This window comes from Oncorhynchus mykiss, chromosome 23 (assembly GCF_057628025.1).
Source record: "Oncorhynchus mykiss isolate SJ-2025 chromosome 23, ASM5762802v1, whole genome shotgun sequence".
Classification (NCBI taxonomy): domain Eukaryota; kingdom Metazoa; phylum Chordata; class Actinopteri; order Salmoniformes; family Salmonidae; genus Oncorhynchus; species Oncorhynchus mykiss.
In genome coordinates this window covers 23846740-23874406 of record NC_143044.1, presented here as the reverse complement: position 1 = coordinate 23874406, position 27667 = coordinate 23846740, and the positions used below count along the sequence as shown (strand labels likewise).

General features: G+C 41.8%; 2 protein-coding genes across 3 annotated transcripts in view; both read right to left on the bottom strand.

Moving 5' to 3' along the window:
• LOC110502619 (voltage-gated delayed rectifier potassium channel KCNH1) overlaps positions 1-23549 on the bottom strand; it is an 89031-nt gene extending 65482 nt beyond the window's left edge. Inside the window, exons 1-10 of one of the 2 annotated variants that reach the window (XM_090217131.1) lie at positions 23228-23549; positions 22407-22433; positions 19404-19527; positions 14712-14818; positions 14155-14283; positions 13768-13886; positions 12989-13156; positions 12061-12285; positions 1567-1593; positions 503-660 (exon numbers count right to left, since the gene is read on the bottom strand). In XM_090217131.1, coding sequence (XP_090073257.1) covers positions 503-660; positions 1567-1593; positions 12061-12285; positions 12989-13156; positions 13768-13886; positions 14155-14283; positions 14712-14818; positions 19404-19527; positions 22407-22433; positions 23228-23300 — 1157 coding nt within the window. In that variant the 5' untranslated portion in view covers positions 23301-23549. The remainder of the gene's footprint in view (positions 1-502; positions 661-1566; positions 1594-12060; positions 12286-12988; positions 13157-13767; positions 13887-14154; positions 14284-14711; positions 14819-19403; positions 19528-22406; positions 22434-23227) is intronic. The other variant, XM_090217130.1, reaches the window with a different exon arrangement.
• mrpl57 (mitochondrial ribosomal protein L57) lies at positions 22481-24293 on the bottom strand. Its single transcript, XM_090217135.1, has one exon. It carries the CDS (start codon positions 24291-24293, stop codon positions 23982-23984), a length of 312 nt encoding a protein of 103 aa, XP_090073261.1. The 3' UTR covers positions 22481-23981.
• Between the last annotated feature and the right edge of the window lie 3374 nt (positions 24294-27667).

Genomic DNA, 27667 nt, shown 5'->3' with positions numbered 1-27667 from the left:
TAATTTATATGAATAATAGGATAACAGTTTATTTGCATGTTACCAACATAATGACTTCATATCACATTATTAACTCCTATAACATGTTTTGCCAACTCTCTCCTCGGGGACCAACAGACGGTTCACATCTTTGTTGTCTAATCGTCAAGCTCTTGACAAGTTAAATCAGGTGTGCCAGTTCCCGGATAAGAGAATTGGGTACTGTCATAACCCATTAAAGGTAGACTCAGCGATATGACGAAGATGCACAAAGTTAACAGCATAGTTAGTACATTTCCGCAACAACTAAGAGTGTTGAAGCACAAGGCTAAACTTCTCTGCTATTTTGGTCCCATACCTACCACGTTGTAACAACGTGAAGTGAACCCCTGCACATGCGCAGATACTTTGTGTGACTGTGTGAGAGCTGTGCTATCGCAATAGCTGCGGTGCTGCTCGTGTCAACGTCATTTCACTGAGTCTATCTTTAATATACAGTAAATCAGTCTTAACAGAACAGTACCAGATGCAGGCCAACCAGTGGGCAGCCAGGCCGAAGACACACACCAACAGGACGAGGACGGCGGCTCCATACTCAATGTAGTGGTCCAGTTTACGGGCTACTCTGCCCAAGCGCAGCAACCGGACAACCTTCAGAGAACTGAACAGACTGCTGATCCCCTGAGAGAGAGAAAGATCAGGCAAAGGTTGACATAATGTTTACGTTCTATGGAAACTGAAGGGTGGACCTGTAGCTTAGGAGCCATTACTCAAAGTATGAACAAACCTAGAACTGCATTCTCGTGAGACTGAAACATATCTCAACATGTTGACAAAATGTATGTGTCTGTATGCATGTACTATTCTCTCAACCAGGATAGTCCACTCTATAACATTTGCCACTGTTTCCCAGGGAGTCCTTGGATACTGAATGTGTGTGCTGGCATCAAGAAGTCTTTCCTAGACGTTAATAATATTCATGGGATGTTATGACTATAAAATGAGGGTGTACTCAAGCAGCTGTGATACAAGCCATAGACTTGCACCCAGTCGATATAACCTCACACTGAACTTGTAGCATTCATTTACTGCAAGACAACTAGCTAGGGTCTTTATTCATGAATTCAATCAAAACACCATTGCCAAGTTCCAGGGGTAAATCTGAAGGAAAGAAAGACTTCCTTTGGAGTCGTATACTCAACACAAAAAAATATGATCTAACACATTAGAGATGTGACAGAAATCAACATGTATTCCATTCAACTCACCATCTGTGATTTCTATCTGAATCATGAACAGAGTACAGAAAAAAACATGCATTTGTAAAAACAGGGTGATACATCACACAACATGTATTTATATGAAAGACCATATTGTTTATGTCAATTTATGTAAATCCATTTGAGTGGAGCGTGTGTGTGTGTGTGTTTAAGTTTTAACTTATCCTGGATGACACAGCACATACGGTCAACTATGTGTCTGTGTTTATCAATTGCAAATGTGAAAATAATGTTTTATCATATCATTATAATCATATTTTGACCCAAACCAACTCAATCAAAGTGGGTTTGATAACGAAAGGCCTACTTGAGTGACAGCTCGACGGTTCCAGTTCTTCACGTTCCACAAATAAACACAGACAGAGAAGGGGGAGGGACCATGCAAACAGAACAAAACAGGGGGATGAGGAAGAAAATAAAGACGTGAGCATGATCCAACAGAAGAAAAGTAGACATATAAGAAGATAAAACCATGATGACATTCATACAAATTAATAGGTCAATCATATTCGTGTAAAAAAGGATAATGTGATGGGGAAAAAAAGACAACAGTTCAGAGACACCAAACCAAATCTCCTCACAGACATTTTTTGAATGACTACTGGGGTTTATTAAGCATGGTGGAATGTTCAGAGCGTTGCAGTGGGCCACACTGGATTTACTGTATCCGTTAGGCCATTGTTTGCGGCAAACATGTTGCTTAGTAACAATTCCAGTTGAAAGATTTGAATGAATATTCCAAAATGTTACAGTGAAGCTGCAAATATATACCTCCTTTTTGTAATTATTACTGTGGCTCTTTAGCTATCAACTGAAAAAAAACTTTGCTATTCCTACTACATGTAGAAAAAGCCTACATGGCCACTTGATTATTTGTACTGACAGTTTAGACCTGAAACAGACACTTCCATTCGTCTCACACTACCTCAGACTGTTAGCTAGCGTTAGCAAATGTTCACGGCTGACACAAAACAAAGGAACTGTGTTAGCCTACGTTTGCTACTATTTACCTTACTGAACGCATATCAGGATAACTACAAGTAGAATAAGCTGTCCCCGCTTCAGAGGAAACATTCCTTAGTAACACTATACTTATTGCCTGCAGGTAGGTATAATGCAGAGTCCTTTATAATGTTATAATAACTCATATGGCTTAATGAAAACTTCACATATATTTGATCAAGCCTATACAGATGCTTCACAAATCCTTTACCAAGCCTATAAAGATTCTTCACAAATCGTGAACCAAAAGTACAAACATTGCTTGATGATCAACTTCAAAAAAATGACATGAATTCCCAGTAATACAGAAACGAAAATGTTGTTTTCACTGTCCATAGCAGCTGGCTGGACAGAACCTAGTCAGGCTAACAGAAAATGTCCTGGTGTCTGTCAGCTGTCAGCATTAACCAGGCGCTGAGAAGCTGAAAGACTAGAGGCTGACAAAGTGCTGTACCTGCAGATACAACAGACTTGGTGCAGCTCACAGCTTTCTTAGGATCCGCATGTTAAGTACCCCAGTAGCACTTTACACCACAGCCAGGGCCTTCATCAACTAACAACTCACTAAATGGATGCGTTTGAGCGACACATCAGGACACTAAACTCTCCAGTTTGGTTTGCCTAAATGGCAGCTAACAGCATCAACAAGCTCTAGCCCTGTAGGGCCTATAGTGTTCATGTGCATGCACGTGTGTGTGAAGGGTGTGCACATTATGCAGTGCATGCTAATAATGAAGGTGACCTGAGTAATCAATAGGCCTAGAATTGTAACGTTATCCATCTCTAAATCCGTTTAATGACCCCTCCGTGGTACACTGACCCAGAGATGCACTAAACGTTTTAATTCACCAAATAAAATGGTGCTTAAATAGCATTTAAGTGCCTTTACCCTCTATTACAACCCGTGCTTTCACATATCCAAATCATTTAGGGCCGTATTCACTAAGAGTCTCAGAATAAGAATATTTAATAGATTTCAAAGTCTGATGTGTTTCATTCGATGTTACTAACCATTAGAGATAAGCTACATAAAAAAGAGAGGTCATTTACCCAATAAATGACAGGGAGTTTACATATAGAGTGTGCAACTCTATTTTAATAGCTTATAGTTTATTCGCCGTTAGTCAGCACCTCTACATAAAATAATTTTCTCTGTGTGTGCGCCAGCTCATGTCTTTTATTCGACTATCCATTATTTGTATTTTTTTATTTAACCTTTATTTAACTAGGCAAGTCAGTTAAGAACAAATTCTCCTTTACAATGACGGCCTACCAGAAGCCAAAAGTCCTCCTGCAGGGACGGGGGCTGGGATTAAAAATACAAATAAATGAAATAAAAATATAGGACAAAACACACATCACAACAAGAGAGACAACACAACACTACATACAGATAGACCTAAGAGAACATAGCATGGTAGCAACACAACATGACAACAACATGGTAGCAACAACAACATGGTAGCAACACAACATGGCAGCAGCACAACATGGTAGCAGCATAAAACAGGGTACAAACATTGTTGGGCACAGACAACAGCACAAAGGGCAAGAAGGTAGAGACAACAATACATCACGCAAAGCAGTCACAACTGTCAGTAAGAGTTTCCATGATTGAGTCTTCAAATGAAGAGATTGAGTTAAAACTGTCTAGTTTGAGTGTTTGTTGCAACGCGTTCCTGTTTCTAGCTGCAGCGAACTGAAAAGACGAGCGACCCAGGGATGTGTGTGCTTTGGGGATCTTTAACAGAATGTGACTGGCAGAACGGGTGTTGTATGTGGAGGATGAGGGCTGCAGTATATAACTCAGATAGGGGGGAGTGAGGCCTAAGAGAGTTTTATAAATAAGCAACAACCAGTGGGTGGGTCTTGCGACGGGTATACAGAGATGACCAGTTTACAGAAGACTATAGAGTGCAGTGATGTGTCTTATAAGGAGCTTTGGTGGCAAATCTAACGGCCGAATGGTAAAGAACATCTAGGTGCTCGAGAGTGACATATCCATAACCTGAGCGGAAACCAGATTGCATACCAGAGAGAGTACTATAGACATCAAGAAAGCCAGTCAGTTGATTATTGACAAGTTTTTCCAACACTTTTGATAAACAGGGCAGAATAGAAATAGTCCTATAACAGTTAGGATCCTCTTAATATTCCCCCTTAAATAAAGGACTAACCGTGGCTCCCTTCCAAGCAATGGGACCCTCCCCAGAAAGGAGAGACAGGTTCAAAAGGTCAGAGATGGGCTTGGTGATTATAGGAACAGCAACCTTAAAGAAGAAAGGGTCTAAACTATCTGACCCAGATGTTTTCAGGGGGTCAAGTTTACAGAGCTCCTTTAGCACCTTGGACTCAGTGACTCATTAGAGAGACATGGCACTGTTTCAACCATAATTGTCTGTGGAATTGATTGATTCTCTGTGAGAAACTTTCGAGGTGCCTATTTGACTTGATTTGGGGAAAGGTAAATGGAGTGTATTGATTATAGAGCAATCTATAGCATCTTAAATTAGAGAATGTTTTATTACTTAGGGGTGAGGGTGCAGCTTCCTGTTCGGTGGGAGCTCCATTTGTCCTAAACCCGCACACCTGGACAGCTGTACTGCTAAATGCTAACCACTACACTGAAGCTCATTTAATCCAGTACTGTAGCTGCACGCCTGGCTAGCTGCACTGCTAACACTACAGCTACACTTTGAAAACTATGTTAATTCTAGTTCTATTGCTGCAGATGCAATGCTGGCATCTATCCCCTCCACCAGAGATCTCATTTCCATCATGACAGAAGAAATCCCGAATCCCCTGATACAAAATTACAGCAGATGTCAAACCAGCCATACAAAAGCTAATTTTAGAAAAGGGGAAAACGATTGAAATGGGAGGAGAAAGATAATTTATTGGTTTGTTTAGTCTCCTGCTTTCACCTTGCCCGTTAGGAAACAAGCAATCCATTTCACTGCACTTCAGTGAGACATCAGTCTCCAAATCATATGCTGTACTGACTGCTAAGGGTAGCATTCACATGAAAACATTAGAAGCAGTGACTGACTGACTCTTCCAGTGGATTAGCATTGGACTGCAGACTCCTAGCCTGAAAATCCAGACTGAATTAAGTTCTGTTTCACTCCACCATTGAAATGTGATTCAGTCTGGATTTTGAGGCAAGCAGACTATTTTCTCCCAGCTCCATTTAATGAGAACTTCTTCACAAGGTAGCACTGGAGGTTCTGATGGGGGCAATGGGACTAATTACCCCGCTGTTCTCTAACACTTCCACTGAAAAGAAAAATGAAAGTGAGCCAGCTCACTAAGAGAGGAGAAGAGAGTGACAGAGATAGAGCGCGCTGGGCGAAAGACAGTGAGGTTACCCACACCACACTTGAGCACCCAGAGAGAGCTGTGTGAAGGCCTCTCTCTGCAGGCAGCCAGGTCAAAACACATTCAACAGGAAGTCTGGAAACTCAAATCCAAGACTTTCTTCAAAGGCCACAGACAGAGCCATGGAGAAGAGATAGATAGGCATAGAAAGCTATAGAAAGTTAACGTCTGCGGGCAGCCAGGTCAAACCTCAACACAACGGCAGCAAGTCATGAATCTCTCGTGGACAGATGCAAGTAACATAACTGGTATCGTAGCGTCTGTCAACAGACTGTGTGGGATTTGACGACTAATGAGGAATTTTTTTACTTCCCTGCTTTCGCTTCTTGTTCTAGTATCTTTTCTAACACGTCTCCCCCCAGAAATGAATCGAGCATCTGACATAATTATGCAAGACTGTATGAGTTGTGGCTGTATAAGATTATGAACTCATAAATATCTGAAACTCACACCCAATACACTCTGGGACTTAAAATATATCTGAGTCATCTTCAAGTATGTATCTAAGGTTGGTGTCAATTCTACTTCAATTCATATAAAAAATTAAAGTCCAATTCCCATTTTCCTCATTGAAAAGGAATTTCAGTTTACTTCATGAATTGATTGAATTGAAATGGAACCCAACTCTGTTAATCTGTGCCTCTGACATGTTTACCTGAGACTCAAAATCTACACTATACAGTATATACAAAAGTATGTGGACACCCCTTCAAATGAGTGGATTCGGCTCTTCAGCCACAGCCGTTGCTGACAGGTGTATAAAATCGAACACACAGCCATGCAATCTCCATAGACAAATATTGTCAGTAGAATGGCCTTACTGAAGAGCTCAGTGAATTTCAATGTGGCACTGTCATAGGATTCCAACAAGTCAGTTCGTCCCAAAAAATGATTCTGCCCTGCTAGGGCTGCCCCAGTCTAGTTCAATATATTTTTTATTTAACCTTCATTTAACTAGGCAAGTCAGTTGAGAACAAATTATTATTTACATTGACGGCCTACCAGGGAACAGTGGGTTAATTGCCTTGATCAGGGGCAGAAAAACAGATTTTTACCTTGTCAGCTAGGGGATTCGATCCAGCAACCTTTCGGTTACTGGCCCAACGCTCTAAACATTAGGCTACCTGCCTTCCCAGAACAGTGGAGGCTGTAACAGCAGCGAAAAAGGGGGACCAACTCCATATTAATGCCTATGATTTTGGAATGAGATGTTCGATGAGCAGGTGTCCACATACTTTTGGTGATGTAGTGTATTTATACCTCATCACCATGTGACTACTGACACACTACTGAATTGTCTGGTTAGGAGACTGAGTAAGCAAGGCACTTAACATACTGAAAATGACAGCAACACTATATTTCCTATTGCTGCAGCAGTCTGAGTCATACAGTAATATGTGCCTGAGCCTCAACACTTTAACACTCATGGATAAACGGGTTTAATTCCATAATTTAATGAATGTGTGTGGAAGGTAGGAGGGACGGCGCTAATATGCTGCTCTTTGGAGAATATTTTCTTTCCGTTCAAAGATAATCTTCCTTTTCCTTGAATTCCCTTACTATCTCATGGCGAGCAGCTTCTGGTCTTAAACGTGGAGAAGAGGGACTCAGAGAACCGCAAAACCCAGAGAGGCCTTTAGCTACACAGCCACACACACACACACACTGAAAACAAAGTCACTCACACACACACACACTAGAGGTCGACAAATTAATCGGAATGGGTGATTAATTAGGGCCGATTTCAAGTTTTCATAACATTCGGAAATCTGTATTTTTGGACACCGATTTGGCCGATTTAAAAAGAAATATATATATATATATATATATATATATGTTTTACACCTTTATTTAACTAGGCAAGTCAGTTAAGAACACGTTCTTATTTTCAATGACGGCCTAGGAATGGTGGGTTACCTGCCTTGTTCAGGGGCAGATCGACAGATTTTTACCTTGTCAGCTCGGGGATTCAATCTTGCAACCTTACAGTTAACTAGTCCAACGCTCTAACCACCTGCCTCTCATTGCACTCCACGAGGAGCCTAAATTGTGTCACTTCTCTTGAGTTCATTGCACGCAGAGTCAGGGCATATGCGATAATAATAAACGTTTTGTTTTCAAAATTATAGTTTCTGGATTCGACCATATTAATGACCAAAGGCTCGTATTTCTGTGTGTTATTATGTTATAATTAAGTCTATGATTTGATATTTGATAGAGCAGTCTGACTGAGCGATGGTAGGCAGCAGCAGGCTCGTAAGCATTCATTCAAACAGCACTTTCATGCATTTGCCAGCAGCTCTTTGTTGTGCTTCAACCATTGAGCTGTTTATGACTTCAAGCCTATCAACTCCCGAGATTAGGCTGGTGTAACCGATGTGAAATGGCTAGCTAGTTAGCGGGGTGCGCGCTAATAGCATTTCAAACGTCACTCGCTCTGTGGAGTAGTTGTTCCCCTTGCAGAGGCCGCGGATTTTGTGGAGCGATGGGTAACGATGCTTCGAGGGTGGCTGTTGCCGATGTGTTCCTAGTTCGAGCCCAGGTAGGAGCGAGGAGAGGGATGGAAGCTATACTGTTACACTGGCAATACTAAAGTGCCTATAAGAACATCCAATAGTCAAAGGTATATGGAATACAAATGGTATAGAGAGAAATAGTCCTATAAATACTATATTAACTGCAACCTAAAACCTCTTACCTTGGAATATTGAAGTCTCATGTTAAAAGGAACCACTAGCTTTCATATTTTCTCATGGTCTGAGCAAGGAACTTAAACGTTAGCTTTTTTACATGGCACATATTGCACTTTTACTTTCTTCTCCAACACTTTGTTTTTGCATTATTTAAACCAAATTGAACATGTTTCATTATTTATTTGAGGCTAAATGTATTTTTATTGATGTATTATATGAAGTTAAAATAAGTGTTCGTTCAGTATTGTTGTAATTGTCATTATTACAAATACATTTTAAAAAATTGGCCCGATTAATCGGTATCAGCGGTTTTTGGTCCTCCAATAATCGGTATCGGCGTTGAAAAATCATAATCGGTCGACCTCTAACACACACACACACACCCACTGACAACGAAGTCACACACACACACACACATGCACACTGAAGACGGAGTCACAAATCAAAACCAACGACCAGCATAATAACTCTATACGGCTGCCATAAGACAAATGAACGCTGACAGGTTTGTGACCCTTCAAATGGAGCCTGATGTCCAGTAACATACGCTGGTTAACAGGCTGAACTCGTCTATAGACACACACACAGCCTGACGTTCAGTAATATAAGCTAATATAACAGGCTGAGCTGTGGGAGAGACTGAGAAAAGGCTGTGTTGGGTGTTTCTGGAGGGCGGGTAAGGACATTAAGATTAGGACATTAGCTGCTGTCATTAGCCAAACATAAATTATATAGTCAGACAGAAAAGGAAAAGCTCAATGGCAGCGAATCAATATACAGTGGGGAAAAAAGTATTTAGTCAGCCACCAATTGTGAAAGTTCTCCACTTAAAAAGATGAGAGAGGCCTGTAATTTTCATCATAGGTACACTTCAAATATGACAGACAAAATGAGGGAAAAAATCCAGAAAATCACATTGTAGGATTTTTAATGAATTTATTTGCAAATTATGGTGGAAAATAAGTATTTGGTCAATAACAAAAGTTTATCTCAATACTTTGTTATTACCCTTTGTTGGCAATGACAGAGGTCAAACGTTTTCTGTAAGTCTTCACAAGGTTTTCACACACTGTTGCTGGTATTTTGGCCCATTCCTCCATGCAGATCTCCTCCAGAGCTGTGATGTTTTGGGCCTGTTGCTGGGCAACACAGACTTTCAACTCCCTCCAAAGATTTTCTATGGGGTTGAGATCTGGAGACTGGCTAGGCCACTCCAGGACCTTGAAATGCTTCTTACGAAGCCACTCCTTCGTTGCCCGGGCGGTGTGTTTGGGATCATTGTCATGCTGAAAGACCAAGCCACGTTTCATCTTCAATGCCCTTGCTGATGGAAGGAGGTTTTCACTCAAAATCTCACGATACATGGCCCCATTCATTCTTTCCTTTACACGGATCAGTCGTCCTGGTCCCTTTGCAGAAAAACAGCCCCAAAGCATGATGTTTCCACCCCCATGCTACACAGTAGGTATGGTGTAGCATTCTTTGTCCTCCAAACACGACGTGTTGAGTTTTTACCAAAAAGTTATATTTTTGTTTCATCTGACCATATGCCATTCTCCCAATCTTCTTCTGGATCATCCAAATGCTCTATAGCAAACTTCAGACGGGCCTGGACATGTACTGGCTTAAGCAGGGGGACACGTCTGGCACTGCAGGATTTGAGTCCCTGGCGGCGTAGTGTGTTACTGATGGTAGGCTTTGTTACTTTGGTCCTAGCTCTCTGCAGGTCATTCACTAGGTCCCCCCGTGTGGTTCTGGGATTTTTGCTCACCGTTCTTGTGATCATTTTGACCCCACGGGGTGAGATCTTGCGTGGAGCCCCAGATCGAGGGAGATTATAAGTGGTCTTGTATGTCTTCCATTTCCTAATAATTGTTCCCACAGTTGATTTCTTCAAACCAAGCTGCTTACCTATTGCAGATTCAGTCTTCCCAGCCTGGTGCAGGTCTACAATTTTGTTTCTGGTGTCCTTTGACAGCTCTTTGGTCTTGGCCATAGTGGAGTTTGGAGTGTGACTGTTTGAGGTTGTGGACAGGTGTCTTTTATATTGATAACAAGTTCAAACAGGTGCCATTAATACAGGTAACGAGTGGAGGACAGAGGAGCCTCTTAAAAAAGAAGTTACAGGTCTGTGAGAGCCAGAAATCTTGCTTGTTTGTAGGTGACCAAATACTTATTTTCCACCATAATTTGCAAATAAATTCATTTAAAAAATCCTATAATGTGATTTTCTGGATTTTTTTTCTATTTTTGTCCGTCATAGTTGAAGTGTACCTATGATGAAAATTACAGGCCTCTCTCATCTTTTTAAGTGGGAGATCTTGCACAATTGGTGGCTGACTAAATACTTTTTTGCCCCACTGGAGCTCACTGGGTTTAGACAACTAGACTACTAATGTAGAACATGGGGCTGGTAGTGGTAACACCAGGGCTGTGGGTTAGATCATGGGGCTGGTAGTGGTAACACCAGGGTTGTGGGTTAGATCATGGGGCTGGTAGTGGTAACACCAGGGTTGTGGGTTAGATCATGGGGCTGGTAGTGGTAACACCAGGGTTGTGGGTTAGATCATGGGGCTGGTAGTGTTAACATCAGGGTTGTGGGTTAGATCATGGGGCTGGTAGTGGTAACACCAGGGTTGTGGGTTAGATCATTGGGCTGGTAGTGGTAACACCAGGGTTGTGGGTTAGAACATGGGGCTGGTAGTGTTAGATCATGGGGCTGGTAGTGGTAACACCAGGGTTGTGGGTTAAAACATGGGGCTGGTAGTGGTAACACCAGGGTTGTGGGTTAGAACATGGGGCTGGTAGTGGTAACACCAGGGTTGTGGGTTAGATCATGGGGCTGGTAGTGGTAACACAAGGGTTGTGGGTTAAAACATGGGGCTGGTAGTGGTAACACCAGGGTTGTGGGTTAGAACATGGGGCTGGTAGTGTTAGATCATGGGGCTGGTAGTGGTAACACCAGGGTTGTGGGTTAGATCATGGGGCTGGTAGTGGTAACACCAGGGTTGTGGGTTAAAACATGGGGCTGGTAGTGGTAACACCAGGGTTGTGGGTTAGAACATGGGGCTGGTAGTGGTAACACCAGGGTTGTGGGTTAGATCATGGGGCTGGTAGTGGTAACACAAGGGTTGTGGGTTAAAACATGGGGCTGGTAGTGGTAACACCAGGGTTGTGGGTTAGAACATGGGGCTGGTAGTGTTAGATCATGGGGCTGGTAGTGGTAACACCAGGGTTGTGGGTTAGATCATGGGGCTGGTAGTGGTAACACCAGGGTTGTGGGTTAGATCATGGGGCTGGTAGTGGTAACACAAGGGTTGTGGGTTAGAACATGGGGCTGGTAGTGTTAGATCATGGGGTTGGTAGTGGTAACACCAGGGTTGTGGGTTAGATCATGGGGCTGGTAGTGGTAACACCACGGTTGTGGGTTAGATCCCCACTGGGGCCACACTGACAGTTTAGTATGTGTCGCTGTTCACGCATCCTCCAGAACAGGAGAAATTCTACACAGAACCGAGACCGTACTGCTTTAAGTTGCACATTTCTACATATCAAAAACTCTAATTAACTCAACTATTAAAGCTGTAAAAACGAAATTACCAATATATTGTCAGACCCGATTGACTTTGTCCACATTCTCGAAGGCGCTAACGAGGTCATAGGCCAGGCAGGAGAGCAGGTTGATGACGAACACCCACCACACATACACACACACACACAGTACTGACCTCGTCCACATTCTCGAAGGCGTTGATGACGTCGTAAGGCAGGCATGAGAGCAGGTCGATGACGAACCAGGTCTTCAGGTAGTTCATCCTGATGAGCTTGGGGTCAGAGATGACCTCTCCGGCCGGGCCCACGAAGGTAGTGTGGAAGTTGAGTACAATGTCCACCAGGAAGATTACGTCTACGATGCTGTCCACCACCAGCCACGTCACGTTGTTCTGCTTGGTCTTATAGTACAGAGGTAGAGTAGAGAATCTTTGTTATAGTAGAGGAGAGAATCTGTGTTATAGTAGAGGAGAGAATCTTTGTAGAGCAGTATAGTAGAGAATCTGTGTTATTCCCGAATGGCAATTTGCTTTAGAGTAGAGAAGCTATATTACCTCCCCAAGATTATTAGCGTACATTTATTTTTTATGCATCCTTGAGGACAGGAGAGGATCTTTATAATTGTAAATTAGAGAATCTTTGTTAGACCATAGAGATATAGGTCCCACTTTAAACAAAGTACAACTTATAAAGGCTTTATAAAGCATACATAAAGCCTTCATAATCACTACATAAATGCTTCACAAAACATCTATAAGAGTATGTCATACTTGAAAACTGTGTATAAAAGGGTGACATAACCATTCCCACTGAAGGGTGAATAATCAAATGTGACATAACACACTTTGTATGTTTATACACCAGTTATAGAGTCATGACATAAGCTTATAGATGACTTGTGAAGCCTTTATGCAGTGCTTATGAATCATTTATGTATGCCAAATAAAGCCTTTACTAGTTGTACTTCGTTTAAAGTGGGACCGAGATATATAACACAAAATAGAGTGGTTGATGTCACACACCTGCATAGCTCTAGACAGAATATGCTGATAATGGCAGCCATCTTGGTCAGGGATAAAGTATATGTCATTATATGGTTCAGACCTTGAAGGAGACGTTGTAAGGAACCATAATGGCCGTGTAGAAGGTGAGGATGAGGATGACCCAGTCCCATGTGGTCTTGAAGGCGCAGTAGTGGAGGATGATGTGGGGCGGCGTCTTGGGCGTCTCCTGCTTGTACTGGGGGAGGATGTCTGAGCCCAGCTGGAGGACCTGCAGATTGTATATCTTTTATGAGTTTGATGGAATAAAATCAAAGAAGGGTTTGGGGTAAACCAAGAGGTTACAGTTCACTGTAACACACACAGTGAAATGATATTGCCACCAGCAGTACTGCAGATATTGAGATGAGCGAAGATGCAAGGCACACGGTATCTGCGCCTGTGCACAGGTTCACTTCATGCTGTTAAAGCGGGGTAGCCAAGGGCCCAAAACAGAGGAGAAGTTGAGCCTTGTGCTTCAACGCTCTTAGTTGTTGCAGAAATTGGCCCACTATGCTGTTTACTTTCTGCATCTATGTTATATCGCTGAGTCTACCTTTAAAGGTTGCTTAGATATTGTTACATCCATATATGGTGTGTGTGTGTGCATCTGTGTGTTTGTACATGAGTGTGTGTGTGTTATCATTTCGTGCATCTCTATAATCACAAAAAAGGACAGAGACAAATGGATTCACAGCACTAGCGCACATGCCTCCACCGTAACCAAATGGAATGACAATGGTGTGTGTCATTCCACACACACACACACGCACACACACACACACGCCCTAGCTTTATCAGTGCAGTTATAAACACGTACAATAGACATAAATATTAGCGTACCTCAGCTAGGCGAGAGTGCTTGTGAACGTTCTCTCCCTTGTGTACAGTAGGCTGTAGCTGCTGTAACACCCCTCTACTGCTGGTCAGAGCACGAGTTAGCCGGGCAAACTTCCCCCAACCTGAGAGCACGAGGCAAAAAAAGGGTTTTGGGATTAGTCAAAATAATGTACTAAAGGTAGACCAAGATTGAATTTATTAACTAACCAGAGTGTTATTATTAATAATGACGTGTTTAGATTAAAAGCAGCACCCTGATGAGGGCTTTAGGCGAAACACGGGGTTATTATAATACTTTATTATAAAAAGTAGTTAGGACTCATCTGTAGGGGACTATCCAAGTAATTGTGACCACATCCTTTGTTGCCACTTACAAACTCTGTCACTCACCTTTTGAAGTTTCATCTTCTATTGGTTGTTTAAAGGCTGTGATGTCACTGAAGGTGCACAGAAACAGCACCACTTTTTCCTGTTCGTTTCGTATAGGGGCTATCTTGACAAAGAACCATACCGGCGTTCCTGAGATGAGAGAACATACATTATTATAGATTTATCTATCATAGTCTTTGATACAAACGATCAAATGGGGAATACAGCTGTCAACAGAAACGTGTTTATTAAAAAAGCACATGGTTAAAACTGGGCTCAAAGACCCAGCTCCCTGCTGGCGGCACGGGGAGGTATGACTGGGCCCTTATTCATAAAGTATGTCAGAGTAGGACTGTTAATCTAGGATCAGGTCTCCACTGATTCATTATGACCTATAAGGTAACACTGATCCTAGATCAGCTCTCCTACTATGAGACGCTTTATGGCTACGGCCCATGATCTACAGGGTTAGTACTGTCCCAATTGGCGATGGGACAGCATTGTATATATTCATAAAAAAATGGAAGAATACATTAGCGTGACAAGAGGCTGTTTTTTTATGTTAACTTGGTACTTACTGTTTTTTTTATACATTAGTATTTCAAATGAGTTCATCTCGTAGTTTTCAAACGTTAGCCGTACTTTCTCGCTAGTATCCTTGTCTGTGAGCTCCCCGTACATGAAGCTAGAAACACAAAAGGAAAACAACACTATTCATTTTTAATGTCCCCCAGAAGCATTCAAAAGCAAGAGCGTAGGCATGTTAGAATGCTGCAACGAAGTAAAACGAGTCTCTTGAAATGCCTTATTGAGGAGGACAGAGGTGTGTGTGTGTGAAGTGTTTATCAATGTTTTTTTATGATTTCAGATCACTGCATTGTTTGCGAAATCTTCTTTATCTGTTTCACTTACAGTACCAGTCAAAAGTTTGGACACACCTACTCATTCAAGGGTTTTTCTTTATTTTTTACTATTTTGTAGAATAATAGTGAAGACATCAAAACTATGAAATAACACATATGGAATCATGTAGTAACCAAAAAAGTGTTAAACAAATTAAAAAAATATTTTAGATTCTTCAAAGTAGCAACTCTTTGCTTTGATGACAACTTTGCACACTCTTGGCATGCTCTCAAACAGCTTCATGAGGAATGCTTTCCCAACAGTCAGAAGGAGTTCCCACATATGCTGAGTACTTGTTGACTGCTTTTCCTTCACTCTGCAGTCCAACTCATCCCAAACCATCTCAATTGGGTTGAGGTCAGGTGACTGTGGAGGCCAGGTCATCTGATGCAGCACTCCATCACTCTCCTTGGTCAAATAGCCCTTACACAGCCTGGAGGTGTGTTATGGGTCATTGTCCTGTTGAAAAACAAATGATAGTCTCACTAAGCACAAACAAGATGGGATGGCATATTGCAGCTGAATGCTGTGGTAGCCATGCTGGTTAAGTGTGCCTTGAATTTGAAATAAATCACAGACATTGTCACAAGCAAAGCACCCACACACCATCACATTTCCTCCTCCATGCTTCACGGTGGGAACCACACATGTGGAGATCATCCGTTTACCTACTCTGCGTCTCACAAAGACACGGTGGCTGGAACCAAAAATCTCAAATTTGGACTCATCTGACCAAAGGACAGATTTTCACCGGTCTAATGTCCATTGCTCGTGTTTCTTTCCCCAGCAAGTCTCTTCACCTTATTGGTGTCCTTTAGTAGTGGTTTCTTGCAGCAATTCGACCATGAAGGCCTGATTCACGCAGTCTCCTCTGAACAGTTGATGTTGATATGTGTCCATTACTTGAACTCTGTGAAACATTTATTTGGGCTGTAATCTGAGGTGCAGTTATCTCTAATGAATTTATCCTCTGCAGCAGAGGTAACTCTGGGTCTTCCTTTCCTGTGGCGGTCCTCATGAGAGCCAGTTTCATCATAGCGCTTGATGGTTTTTGCGACTGCACTTGAAGAAACTTTCAAAGTCCTTGAAATTTTCCAGATTGACTGACCTTCATATCTTAAAGTAATGATGGACTGTCATTTCTCTTTTCTTATTTGAGCTGTTCTTGCCATAATATTGAATTGGTATTTTACCATATTTTACCATTTTACCAAGCACGACTCCAACACCATCATTAAGTTTGCAGACGACACAACCGTGGTCGGCCTGATCACCGCCAACGATGAGACAGCCTATTGGGAGTTAGTCAGAGACCTGGCAGTGTGGTGCCAGGATACCAACCTCTCCCTCAGTGTGATCAAGACAAAGGAGATGATCGTGGACTACAGGAAAAGGATGGACGAGCACCCCCCCCCCCCCCTCCCGACAGGTCTGTAGAGGAGCAGGTTGAGAGCTTCAAGTTCCTTGTTGTCCACATCACCAACAAACTATCATGGTCCAAACACACCAAGACAGTCGTGAAGAGGGCACGACAACGCCTATTCCCCCTCAGGAGCGTACGGCCCAGTTCATCAGTAGGGCCAGTAGGGCCAAGCTTTTTTTCTGATGACTGCCTTGCCTGGTTCACCAACTACTTTGCAGACAGAGTTCAGTGTGTCAAATCAGAGGGCATGCTGTCCGGTCTTCTGGCAGTCTCTATGGGGGTGCGACAGGGTTCAATTCTCGGGCCGACTCTTTTCTCTGTATATATCAATGATGTTGCTCTTGCTGCGGGCGATTCCCTGATCCACCTCTACGCAGACGACACCATTCTATATACTTCCGGCCCATCCTTGGACACTGTGCTATCTAACCTCCAAACAAGCTTCAATGCCATACAACACTCCTTCCGTGGCCTCCAACTGCTCTTAAACGCTAGTAAAACCAAATGCATGCTTTTCAACCGTTCGCTGCCTGCACCCGCACGCCTGACTAGCATCACCACCCTGGATGGTTCCGACCTTGAATATGTGGACATTTATAAGTACCTAGGTGTCTGGCTAGACTGTAAAACTCTCCTTCCAGACTCATATCAAACATCTCCAATCGAAAATCAAATCTAGAGTCGGCTTTCTATTCCGCAACAAAGCTTCCTTCACTCACGCCGCCAAACTTACCCTAGTAAAACTGACTATCCTACCGATCCTCGACTTCGGCTACGTCATCTACAAAATAGCTTCCAACACTCTACTCAGCAAACTGGATGCAGTTTATCACAGTGCCATCCATTTTGTCACTAAAGCACCTTATACCACCCACCACTGCAACCTGTATGCTCTAGTCGGCTGGCCCTCGCTACATATTCGTCGCCAGACCCACTGGTTCCAGGTCATCTACAAGTCCATGCTAGGTGAAACTCCGCCTTATCTCAGTTCACTGGTCACGATGGCAACACCCACCCGTAGCAGGCGCTCCAGCAGATGTATCTCACTGATCATCCCTAAAGCCAACACCTCATTTGGCTGCCTTTCGTTCCAGTTCTCTGCTGCCTGTGACTGGAACGAATTGCAAAAATCGCTGAAGTTGGAGACTTTTATCTCCCTCATCAACTTCAAACATCTGCTATCTGAGCAGCTAACCGATCGCTGCAGCTGTACATAGTCTATCGGTAAATAGCCCACCCAATTTTACCTACCTCATCCCCATACTGTTTTTATTTATTTACTTTTCTGCTCTTTTGCACACCAATATCTCTACCTGTACATGACCATCTGATCATTTATCACTCCAGTGTTAATCTGCAAAATTGTAATTATTTGCCTACCTCCTCATGCCTTTTGCACACAATGTATATAGACTCTCTTTTTTTCTACTGTGTTATTGACTTGTTCATTGTTTACTCCATGTGTAACTCTGTGTTGTCTGTTCACACTGCTATGCTTTATCTTGGCCAGGTCGCAGTTGCAAATGAGAACTTGTTCTCAACTAGCCTACCTGGTTAAATAAAGGTGAAATAAAAAAATAAAAAATAAAAAAATACCATCAATGACCTCTATACCAGGCGGTGTCAGAGGAAGGCCCTAAAACTTGCCAAAGTTTTAAAACCCCAGCCACCCTAGTCATAGACTGTTCTCTCTGCTACCGCACGGCAAGCGGTACCGGGGCGCCAAGTCTAGGTCCAAAAGGCTTCTTAACAGCTTCTACCCCCAAGCCTGTGGAGTTGTTAGCTTTGAACAACAGGGTAATTCTAATGAGACTGTATCTTGGGGCCTGCTCGCAAGGATCAAGGTGCAACGGCTCCCAACTGTTGGCTTCATCTGACAGCACTCCTGACAGGAACATATCTCAACACACCATGTGCCTGCAGACTGGGTTGTCTTCATTAGGGCACACAGTAGCATAACGTTTATGCAACAGAAAATGAACAAAAGCGTTTCTTATTGGACAATAGCTGCTATGATGCGACATCTCCTTAAGACTGTTGGCTTCATTCTGACAGGAACATGTCGACATGTTCTGTGCCAGCATGGACAGATTTAGCAGATTCAGACTGAGGTTCCCAGCTGGAATTGCCAGACAGTAAACAAAAAGTGGTTACCGTAAGGTTCCAGAATTGTTGTGTCTGATTCACACTATAGGGCTGACCCAAACCACACTGTGCTGACTCAGATTATTTATATTTACGTTGTCTTTTCCAAAGCAGTTCCAGCAACTACTTACAAACTCTGTAACCACGCCAGCCCAGTACACCTTGGTTTGGTCCAGTTTGGGTCAATGTGTGAAAAGGGTATTGGTGGCAAGTTATCAGTTGTTTTTGTATGCAAGATGTTCTTAATGTTCTCAGAATTTCAGTTTGAACTTAAAGAAGGGAGTATGGTACCTTAAATGTGAAAAGGAAAACAATAACTACCTCCCAGCGATGATCAAATATGTAAAAAGGGCTTGAAAACACCCACAATGTTTCGCACAACAACTAATCCAGCTGAGCATGCAGAGCTCGCCAACATTGAACAAAGTCACTTTTGAAGAGTCTGAAGAGTGATTTCAGTCTGTTTGAATCTGAATAGGGGTTTATTTCTTATTGCTTGCTGGCTGGGGTAAAAACTGTGGAATTAGCTGTAAAGTATGGCCTTTGGTTTGGCAGGGAAAGGTGATTATTTTGTTTTCCTCAATTTTTCTTTTCAATGTCATTTTATAATGCTGGTGGGCTGAAAAAAGGAATCTGGTGATTTCATCTACAGTATCTGAAAATAAGTATGCTAACAGAAAATATGGAGTAAAATGAGCTGAAGAAGACAACCAAGAACCACAACAACAGCCCAGTGTTCATTGTTGCTGTTCAATAAATTAAATAAAAAGAGATGGAAGGCAGTGTGCTGCTCTTCTACCTGCATGTGCTGCTCTTCTGCATGACTTCCGCCCTGTGGTACCCCGACAGCTTGCAGAAGCCATCGTTGCTGTAGACGATGGGCCAGTCCACGATCTGAGCATTCCCAAGGACAAAATTGGTATCTGTCAAAGACGAGGGGGAACAGAGAAGGAGGTAAGGCTCACTCGTTGGTGATTGGTCACAGTTATCTACAACACATTACGCTGGATGGGGATAACAGTGGAGCGGGATTGGGATAAATTGCATTTCAGTACACTCATGATTAGCAACTGAACTCAAATTCAAATAAACAATTTGGAAAGAAAATCCAAATACATGAATTAAATAAAAAACTGAAGTGAAATGGTGTTGACACCAACCCTGGGTCGACATCGACAGGCGACAGCACAGTCATATCGCACGATGGAAGCCACTGCAGTACAGTGTGAAAACAGAGCAGCAGAATAATCCTTCACATACGGGCACTGTACTCAGTCTCAGACCATCCTTACCATTAATGCTGAGTAAGTAAGCACTGCATGTGGGGAGGGTTAGTGTCAGTTAGGCTTGAAGGGGTATACATAAGTCATAATGCCTACGTAAGCTGGACATAATGCCTACGTAAGCATTGCATGACACCTCTGGCTTTATTTTGACAGCACAAAAATGTGAAGCTTGTGTTAAAAGAGATGTGTCACTCCCAACACTGGCGACAATAGCATCTATTTCAAAACCACTCATTGTACCTATGAGAAAGTAGAGATAATCCACGCAGGGTTCAAATCAAACCGTGCTGATCTGGTTTGAAATAGATAGCTATCATGCTGAGTATTTAAAGTGATACCATTTTTAGCACTGTCAAAATCTCACTTCACATGTTCTTTGTATGCATGTACAATTGATGATTTCTCACAGTGAAAATTAAATTAACCCTCTGTAAGAAACTAAACGTAGACATTAAAGGTTGACAAATACTTCCAGCTGATTATAAAATATAAATATTTGTTGTTTCTTTCCCTTATGTAATGTAATACCCCTTCAGATATAGGACTACAGCTATTAGTTCGTATACAGAACGGCATAGAAACATCTGTCTGTCACCAGCCACAGACTCACTGAAGCTTACTACAGTGCGCTGCTATGCTGACGATAGTGTTTCTATGCAGCTACATAGCACATGTGTTATATCACATTTGTATGAATTATTGCTTTCGGGAAGGGAGGAAAAGCAAGCTCTGTCAAAATACAACAATACATGACTCAATGTGACGAGGATCAAATTGGTTTTTGATCCGTTCACAAATGATTGACATAGAAGTCAGGCAGCTACGGAGCGAGGAAAGCACCTATAGGTTCAACCATAGTCTATTAAATAACTAATGAGTCAACTTAAATGCACAGAGGAATGGCTATACTCCACAGACATGTGGTTTAATTGCTGTGTTCCACCAATTGTTTATGGAAGAGAAGATACAGTGGCAATTCCAAGGATATTTATGACAAAGGATTATAGAAAACTCCCAAATCTTAGGGACAAAATCCTGATTTAACCTATTGCTGACTTCAGCACACAAAGAAAGAAAAACATCAAAGTCCAAGCCACACATTCACACCACTGTGCAGTAGTTACATCCCTGTCTCTATAGGAGTTGGGTGTAATAACTATGAATACACTGCATTTTTAGGTCATTCAGCAGATCCTCTGATCCAAAGCGACTTATTGGTGCAATTAGGGTTAAGCACCTTGCTCATAGGCCAAGAGAGATTTTTCACTTAGTCGGCTCGGGGTATAGAGCCAGCGACCTTTTGGTTACAGACTCAATGCTCTTAACCGCTAGGCTACCTGACGCCTCACTGCACTGCCAATGATCTCTGTTCACAGGAAACTCTTAGCTTCACTCCAATCCTCTGAAGTACCACACACACACAGGCGTGTGCACATGCACACTATCTCTCTCTCTCTCTCACACACACACTTAGAATCCAGGGAAAGTGGGAATAGGAGACAAATATTGTATCTGTTTATGTGGAGCCTCAAGAGTTACACTGACATAAATATTTCATACCATAAAAGATTTAAAAGACATGCTACATGCTTTAGTTCTGTCTCCTGGTCTCTAACTCTCTGGAGGCTTCTGGCCTGTTGGCTATGAGATTAGGGGCCTGACTGTCTCTCACACACAGAATATAGATTTGATTAATTTTTTTATAAATTGGTTCCTCCCACTATTTCACAGTGGTTGGTTCCAGCTCCCACTATTGCACACACAATATGTTGTTCACATTGTTGTTAGAAGAAAAGCATGATTGAATCTGCCAGTACACAAAGTCACCCTGGCATGATGAAAGACATGCGTGCTACAGCAGCAGTAGAGTACTAAATAATACAGTATGTTCCATCTGTGGTGTCAAAATGTCACTTGTCATCAACATGGAATGGGAACAAAACACAAACTACATGTGCTACCCAACAATAAAAAAAAATACAAACTACACACACTATCCTACCAAACTACATTCACCAAGCTAAATGAAGACAACCAGTAACATTACTGACACAAACACAGTACTATGAAGTAGAACGTTCCATGCCAACATTTGTTATTTTACAATGGTTTTCAAAACAACAGTAGGATGCCATCACTGATGGGTAGCTAAGCATCATTCATATATGTCCCAATGAAGAACAAGTGTCCTAGGGATTGAATTACCAGTAACAAACAGTTACTACCCAGCTAACGCAGAACATTTTCCTGAACTTTAGCTGGGTAGTGTCTGTGAACCCAAATGAATAGAAGTTAATGATGTTAAATGAAAAGAGAACAGGTGGGGGGGTATAGGCATCTACCCCCAGGCCAGGATTTTAGACTTATGTCATAGACTTATGTCATAGACTTGAATTAATTTACTTTGTAAATTAACAGCAATTGGTACAGAACAACAAACATAGTACAAAAAGTTAATAGAGAGTAAGATTAGGGGAAAAACATGAGCAGCACTCCAAAACATGGTTTGTTTATACCTGTCTGTCTATGTGATAATGTCCATACTGAAAAGTTAAAAAGAAAAATTGTTAAAGTGACAGTGACAAATGTATTTCATACAAACGGTTATGTTTTATTTGAGTTCTTTTTTAATACTATTTCACAACCAACATTTCACCTGGACATATTGCTTTACACACGTTCTTTGAGCTTTTTAACTAAAAGTAGTTTTGTGTAACTTTGCAAAATCACAATGAACCGACAGGGCAAACAACTTTAAAGTGCAATGTAGTAATCCATTATTCTAATTTATGAAGTATATGAAATATAATGTATTCGAGGTATTTTATCTTTACTTCATTATGGGGCGACTAGCGAGAAACAGCCGAGGCTATTTTTAAACTGCATAATTTCCCAAATTGTGTGTCACTGCTGGTTCCATGTGCACATGAGATAAAATGGCATGCGACTTTCTGTGAATGGGATGTGCCCAAGCCTGACTGTAAACAAGAGAAATGTGCCAGACAAATAGCCTAGTGGTAACCTATCCATGTCGTTTAATTAATATATTCAGACTACCATACAAACTTTATTAAACATTGACGTTTGAAAATAGGCTACAAATAATTCGTAGGAGATGGAAATTGTTTTATTCTGTTTTATGATTATTCTGAAGTTAAGACGATGTTAATTGAGAAAGATCTCCCAGTTTCTCGACCCTCGCCATTATGCGTTTTAACATGCCAAAGGGTAGGCTTCATCGATGATTTAACACCCCAACATGCTTTTTGGTGGGCTACTCCATCCTCAAGTGAATTATCATAGGCATTAGCGCATCTCATGTGAGCAAGATCCTTACCGTTAGATCGTCTGACAATATTTTCTAAAAAAGTGTTTTGAGGGGCTACAAGTCCTCTCCTTCCTCCGGCCATCCTCGCTCGTCATTCAGTCGTCCGTGTGTGGGAGCGATCGGTGGGGCTGGATACTACCCGCAAAACGACAAGTCCAGATGGCTGTCTTCATGGTCCCTTTTACCTGTACTGAGAAAGTGAGCTTTAGGTAAAGGGATCGTCTAGCTGCTACTGCTACAAAGACTTATCGCAGTCGATGGCTGCGCAACCCGTTGAGAAAGCGTGTGCGAAGCCGAATGAAGCGCTTACAGCTAGTCGCGACTCGCATCTGGGGAACTCTCCTCCGCGCTTGCTAGAGCGCGCTTGACTGGTGGTACCCCAAAACTGGTGGTTACTCATTCAAACTTCTAGCGCCATCTGCCGGTGATATACGGTATAGTTTTGCGGTGGGACAACTCGGTAATGAGACGCTTCAGGAGGGCGGACATGTGTTTGAGAGACAGAGGTCCAAGCCTACATCTGGGGATCCCAGAGGGGTTAAGAGTCTATGAGACTCACTAATGTATGCACAATACCGTTTGTCATGTATTATAAAGCAAATCACTGGTTGTTTTCAAATATGATCTTGTTTCATAAAGATTGAATTACCAACACTCCATAGTTTATATACATTACATACATTAAGACACACAGGAGTCAAATGGCAGTCAACATGCATGCCCCATCTCCATCTCCCCACACAAAGTCAATACTTCCTCCTCATTAACTTGACCATGTCTTGGTCGTGTTGAGGTGACTTAGATGATCTGCAACATACTTATGTTCTGGAAACTTTTGAAACTTGGTCTCCTTAATTTTGAGCCAGTTCTGTGCTCGGCGCTCAGCGGCGTGTCCTCTCTCCTGCTCTGTGGTCATGTACGGTCGGGAGATCCAGTACTCGTTCTCCGCCTCGCGCTCCAGGTGCACCAGCATGTTGCGTTTCATCTGCCAGGTGATGGCACGCGGCCGGCGGTACTTCCCGATCCACTGCTTGCCAGAGATGCCTTTCCTCAGCAGGGCCATGGTGAGGAACATGGTGAAGGATGTGGGTTCTTCTCAGCAAGTCCTGAATTTATAGGTTACAACATGACAGAAAGAAAAACCGTTAGGGTATTGGCTCCAACGTACAGGAGAGGAACATTGGTGTTATCAGAGAGCAAGAGGCAAAGCAATAGGTTTTACTGCACCAAAAAAAATCTGTCCACAAAAAATAAGCCCACAAAGTGAAGACTTTTTGTTTGGAGGATAATGAGTGTCGAATTTGGTCAACAACAAAAATGTTGTTGCTAATGTGCTATGTGAAGCTTATTTGATCTAATATATGTTTCGTAATGGTTAGGTAGTTATGAATGCACTGATAAGTGGACACACGTGGCATTTCGGCAAAAAAAAATCATGTTTCATGACTTTATATCGGAGTCGGAGAGATAGAGGAATCATCATGGATATAACCTGTTTTAAAAGGGACAGTGAGGGCTTCCACCATTTTAAAAGTAGTCAACAGGTGGGGAGATTGCTATGAGTTGGTAGCGATCAGACAATGAAGAAGAACATGCACTACTTTAAAAACAGAGATAGCCTCAATGGTGCTGCCCATACTGTCACAGACGCTTTAATGGTACAGATACAAAGAAGAGTCCTCTATCTTTATGGCCCGCTGTTCATACGCTGATCTGCCCTCTTATTGGCTAGAATGATTACACATAATCTCACCTCCTCTCGCCTGCCTTCCATATTTGAAGACCTGTATTTCCATTGTTTGCCAGAAGACACCGACCCTACCATTATGCTTGTTTACACTGACCTGCACTGGGGTCGCACCGCAATCATCGTTACATTAAGACACCGTGGAGGTGGGTCAGAAAACGTATCTCAACGCAGGGATGGGATATGCCACTGTACTCAACTTTAGCTTTATCCACATTGCTCCATAGAGAAGATTGAAATACTGTTAGTTTTCACAGAAAAGTGCCACAGCAGCCATTATGGAATGGCACATTGCTTTGAACAACAAATGAGCTGATTGGCTGACACTGCCATTTCAGAATGGCTGTAGGCCTACTGCTACCTAGCATAAGGACGAAAAGGGACTTTTTCTGGAAAAAGTAGCAGTACTTCAATTGTCTCAATGAAGTGGATAAAGGTACAATTTGGATTAGTTCGAGTGGCATATCTCATCCCTGCATTGAGGTACAATTTCCGACACATATCTCGTGCCAGCTCCACCTGTCTTAATGTAACCATGATTGTGTTCGGACCCCAGTGCAGCTCAGCATAAACATGCTTAACGTCATGTATCTTCTGCCAATTCCATTGTCCAATCAACTATTTTGTCAATATAATAGACAATCTTTGGTGTTAGTGGTAAAACATAACAATGGAGGTCATTTCATCATTGCATTAAACAAAGGTATATAAATATATGTTTTAATGTAATGAAGAAGTTACTCTAACATTATTGTTGAGATATATGGGTATATTCATGGAATTCAAAGATGATGAAATATAGCTAGCTAGCTATATAACTAATAAAAATACAAAATGTCAAAAGACATTTCATCTAACGTTAGAGGATCATGCACAGAAGTTGTCCCCCAAATGGAGCATGAACGAAACTTCTGGAAAATACCACATTTCATGGACATATTGTCTATTCCATTTTCAGACTATTCCAAGTCATCAGGGCGGGAATATAACATGAGCAACACCAATAATGTAGGCCTATTAAATCATTGAAACTACAAACGTGTGTAACGTTAAGCACCTATGTTTATCAAAGTGGGCATGGTGGATGCATGTTGGTACTAGCTAGAGCCACTGCTACTAGCACATAGTTTAAATATTTGCTACTGCTATAGTATATACTACTAGCTATTTGATAGCTAGCTAACGTTACAAACGCTTTATGCATGAATTGACTGGTACATTGATCCTCGCTCCATTTTATGCGGATTACCTGTTAGTTACGAGATAACTTGTTGTCAAAATTCAGCTTTATTGACGTTGTCTTCACGTACCAAGCTAATTCTTGCATGTGACCCCAGTCAGTCTCAGAGACATCTTCTTCTTATTTAAATTTTCATCGGCGGATCGCAACCAACTGAAAGGAGCGTACACCGCCACCTAGAGTACTGGAGTGTGAGGCATGTCACGGTTCCTATCTTCTTCCTTGATGAGGTTTAATGGCGGTTGGCATGCAATAAATGTTGCATTACCGTTACCTACTAGACTGAAGTATAACTCCCTTATACGTTGCTTGAAAAATAAAATAAACAAATACCCTACCATCTAAAACTACACTACACTCACTAAATTAAATAAATAATTATACAATACAAAATATATATAAATTATATATAAAAATATAAACACATTTAAATAAAAAATAATAAAATCACAACTCCTCTATTTCAATATATGTAGTCCTACTTCAGGGCAACAGCCTGAAAGGATGAGACACCACCACTTAACACACCATGTAACTATTCTGACATCAAGTCTCTCACACCCAAATACCTCTCTGCAACTGCCACCACAACATCAATTTTCTGCGATTTAAGTTCCATCCCTGCAGTACAGTTGATAACCATTGCTATAAATACAAAAAATCCAATCTTACTGAAACATACAGTACCAGTCAAAAGTTTGGACACACCTACTCATTCAAGTGGTTTTCTTACTGATTACTGTTTTCTACCTTGTAGAATAATAGTGAAGACATTAAAACTATGAAATAACACATATGGAATCATGTAGTAACCACAAAAGTGTTGAACAAATATATTTTATATTTGAGATTCTTAAAAGCAGCCACCTTTTGCCTTGATGACAATTTTGCACACTCTTGACATTCTCTCAACCAACCAATCAATCAATCAATGACATCTATTTATAAAGCTCTTTTTACATCAGCAGATGTCACAAAGTGCTATACAGAAACCCAGCCTAAATCAGGAAGCAATGCAGATGTAGAAGCATGGTGGCTAGGAAAAACTCCATAGAAAGGCAGGAACCTAGAAAGAAACCTAGAGAGGAACCAGGCTCTGAGGGGTGGCCAGTCCTCTTCTGGCTGTGCCGGGTGGAGATTATAAGAGTGCATGGCCATTTAAGGCCAGATTTTTCTTCAAGACGTTCAAACATTCATAGATGACCAGCAGCTTCATGAGGTAGTCACCTGGAATGCATTTCAGTTAACAGGTCTGCCTTGTTAAAAGTTAATGTGTGGAATTTCTTTCATTCTTAATGCATTTGAGACAATCAGTTGTGTTGTGACAAGCTAGGGCTGGAATACAGAAGATAGCCCTATTTGGTAAAAGACCAAGTCCGTATTATGGCAAGAACAGCTCAAATAAGTCCATCATTAAGACATGAAGGTCAGTCAATACGGAACAGTTCAAGAACTTTGAAAG

What these genes read in the sequence shown, in the direction of transcription:
- mrpl57 (XM_090217135.1), bottom strand. Translation starts at nt 24,293, where the DNA reads ATGTTCCTCACCATGGCCCTGCTGAGGAAAGGCATCTCTGGCAAGCAG.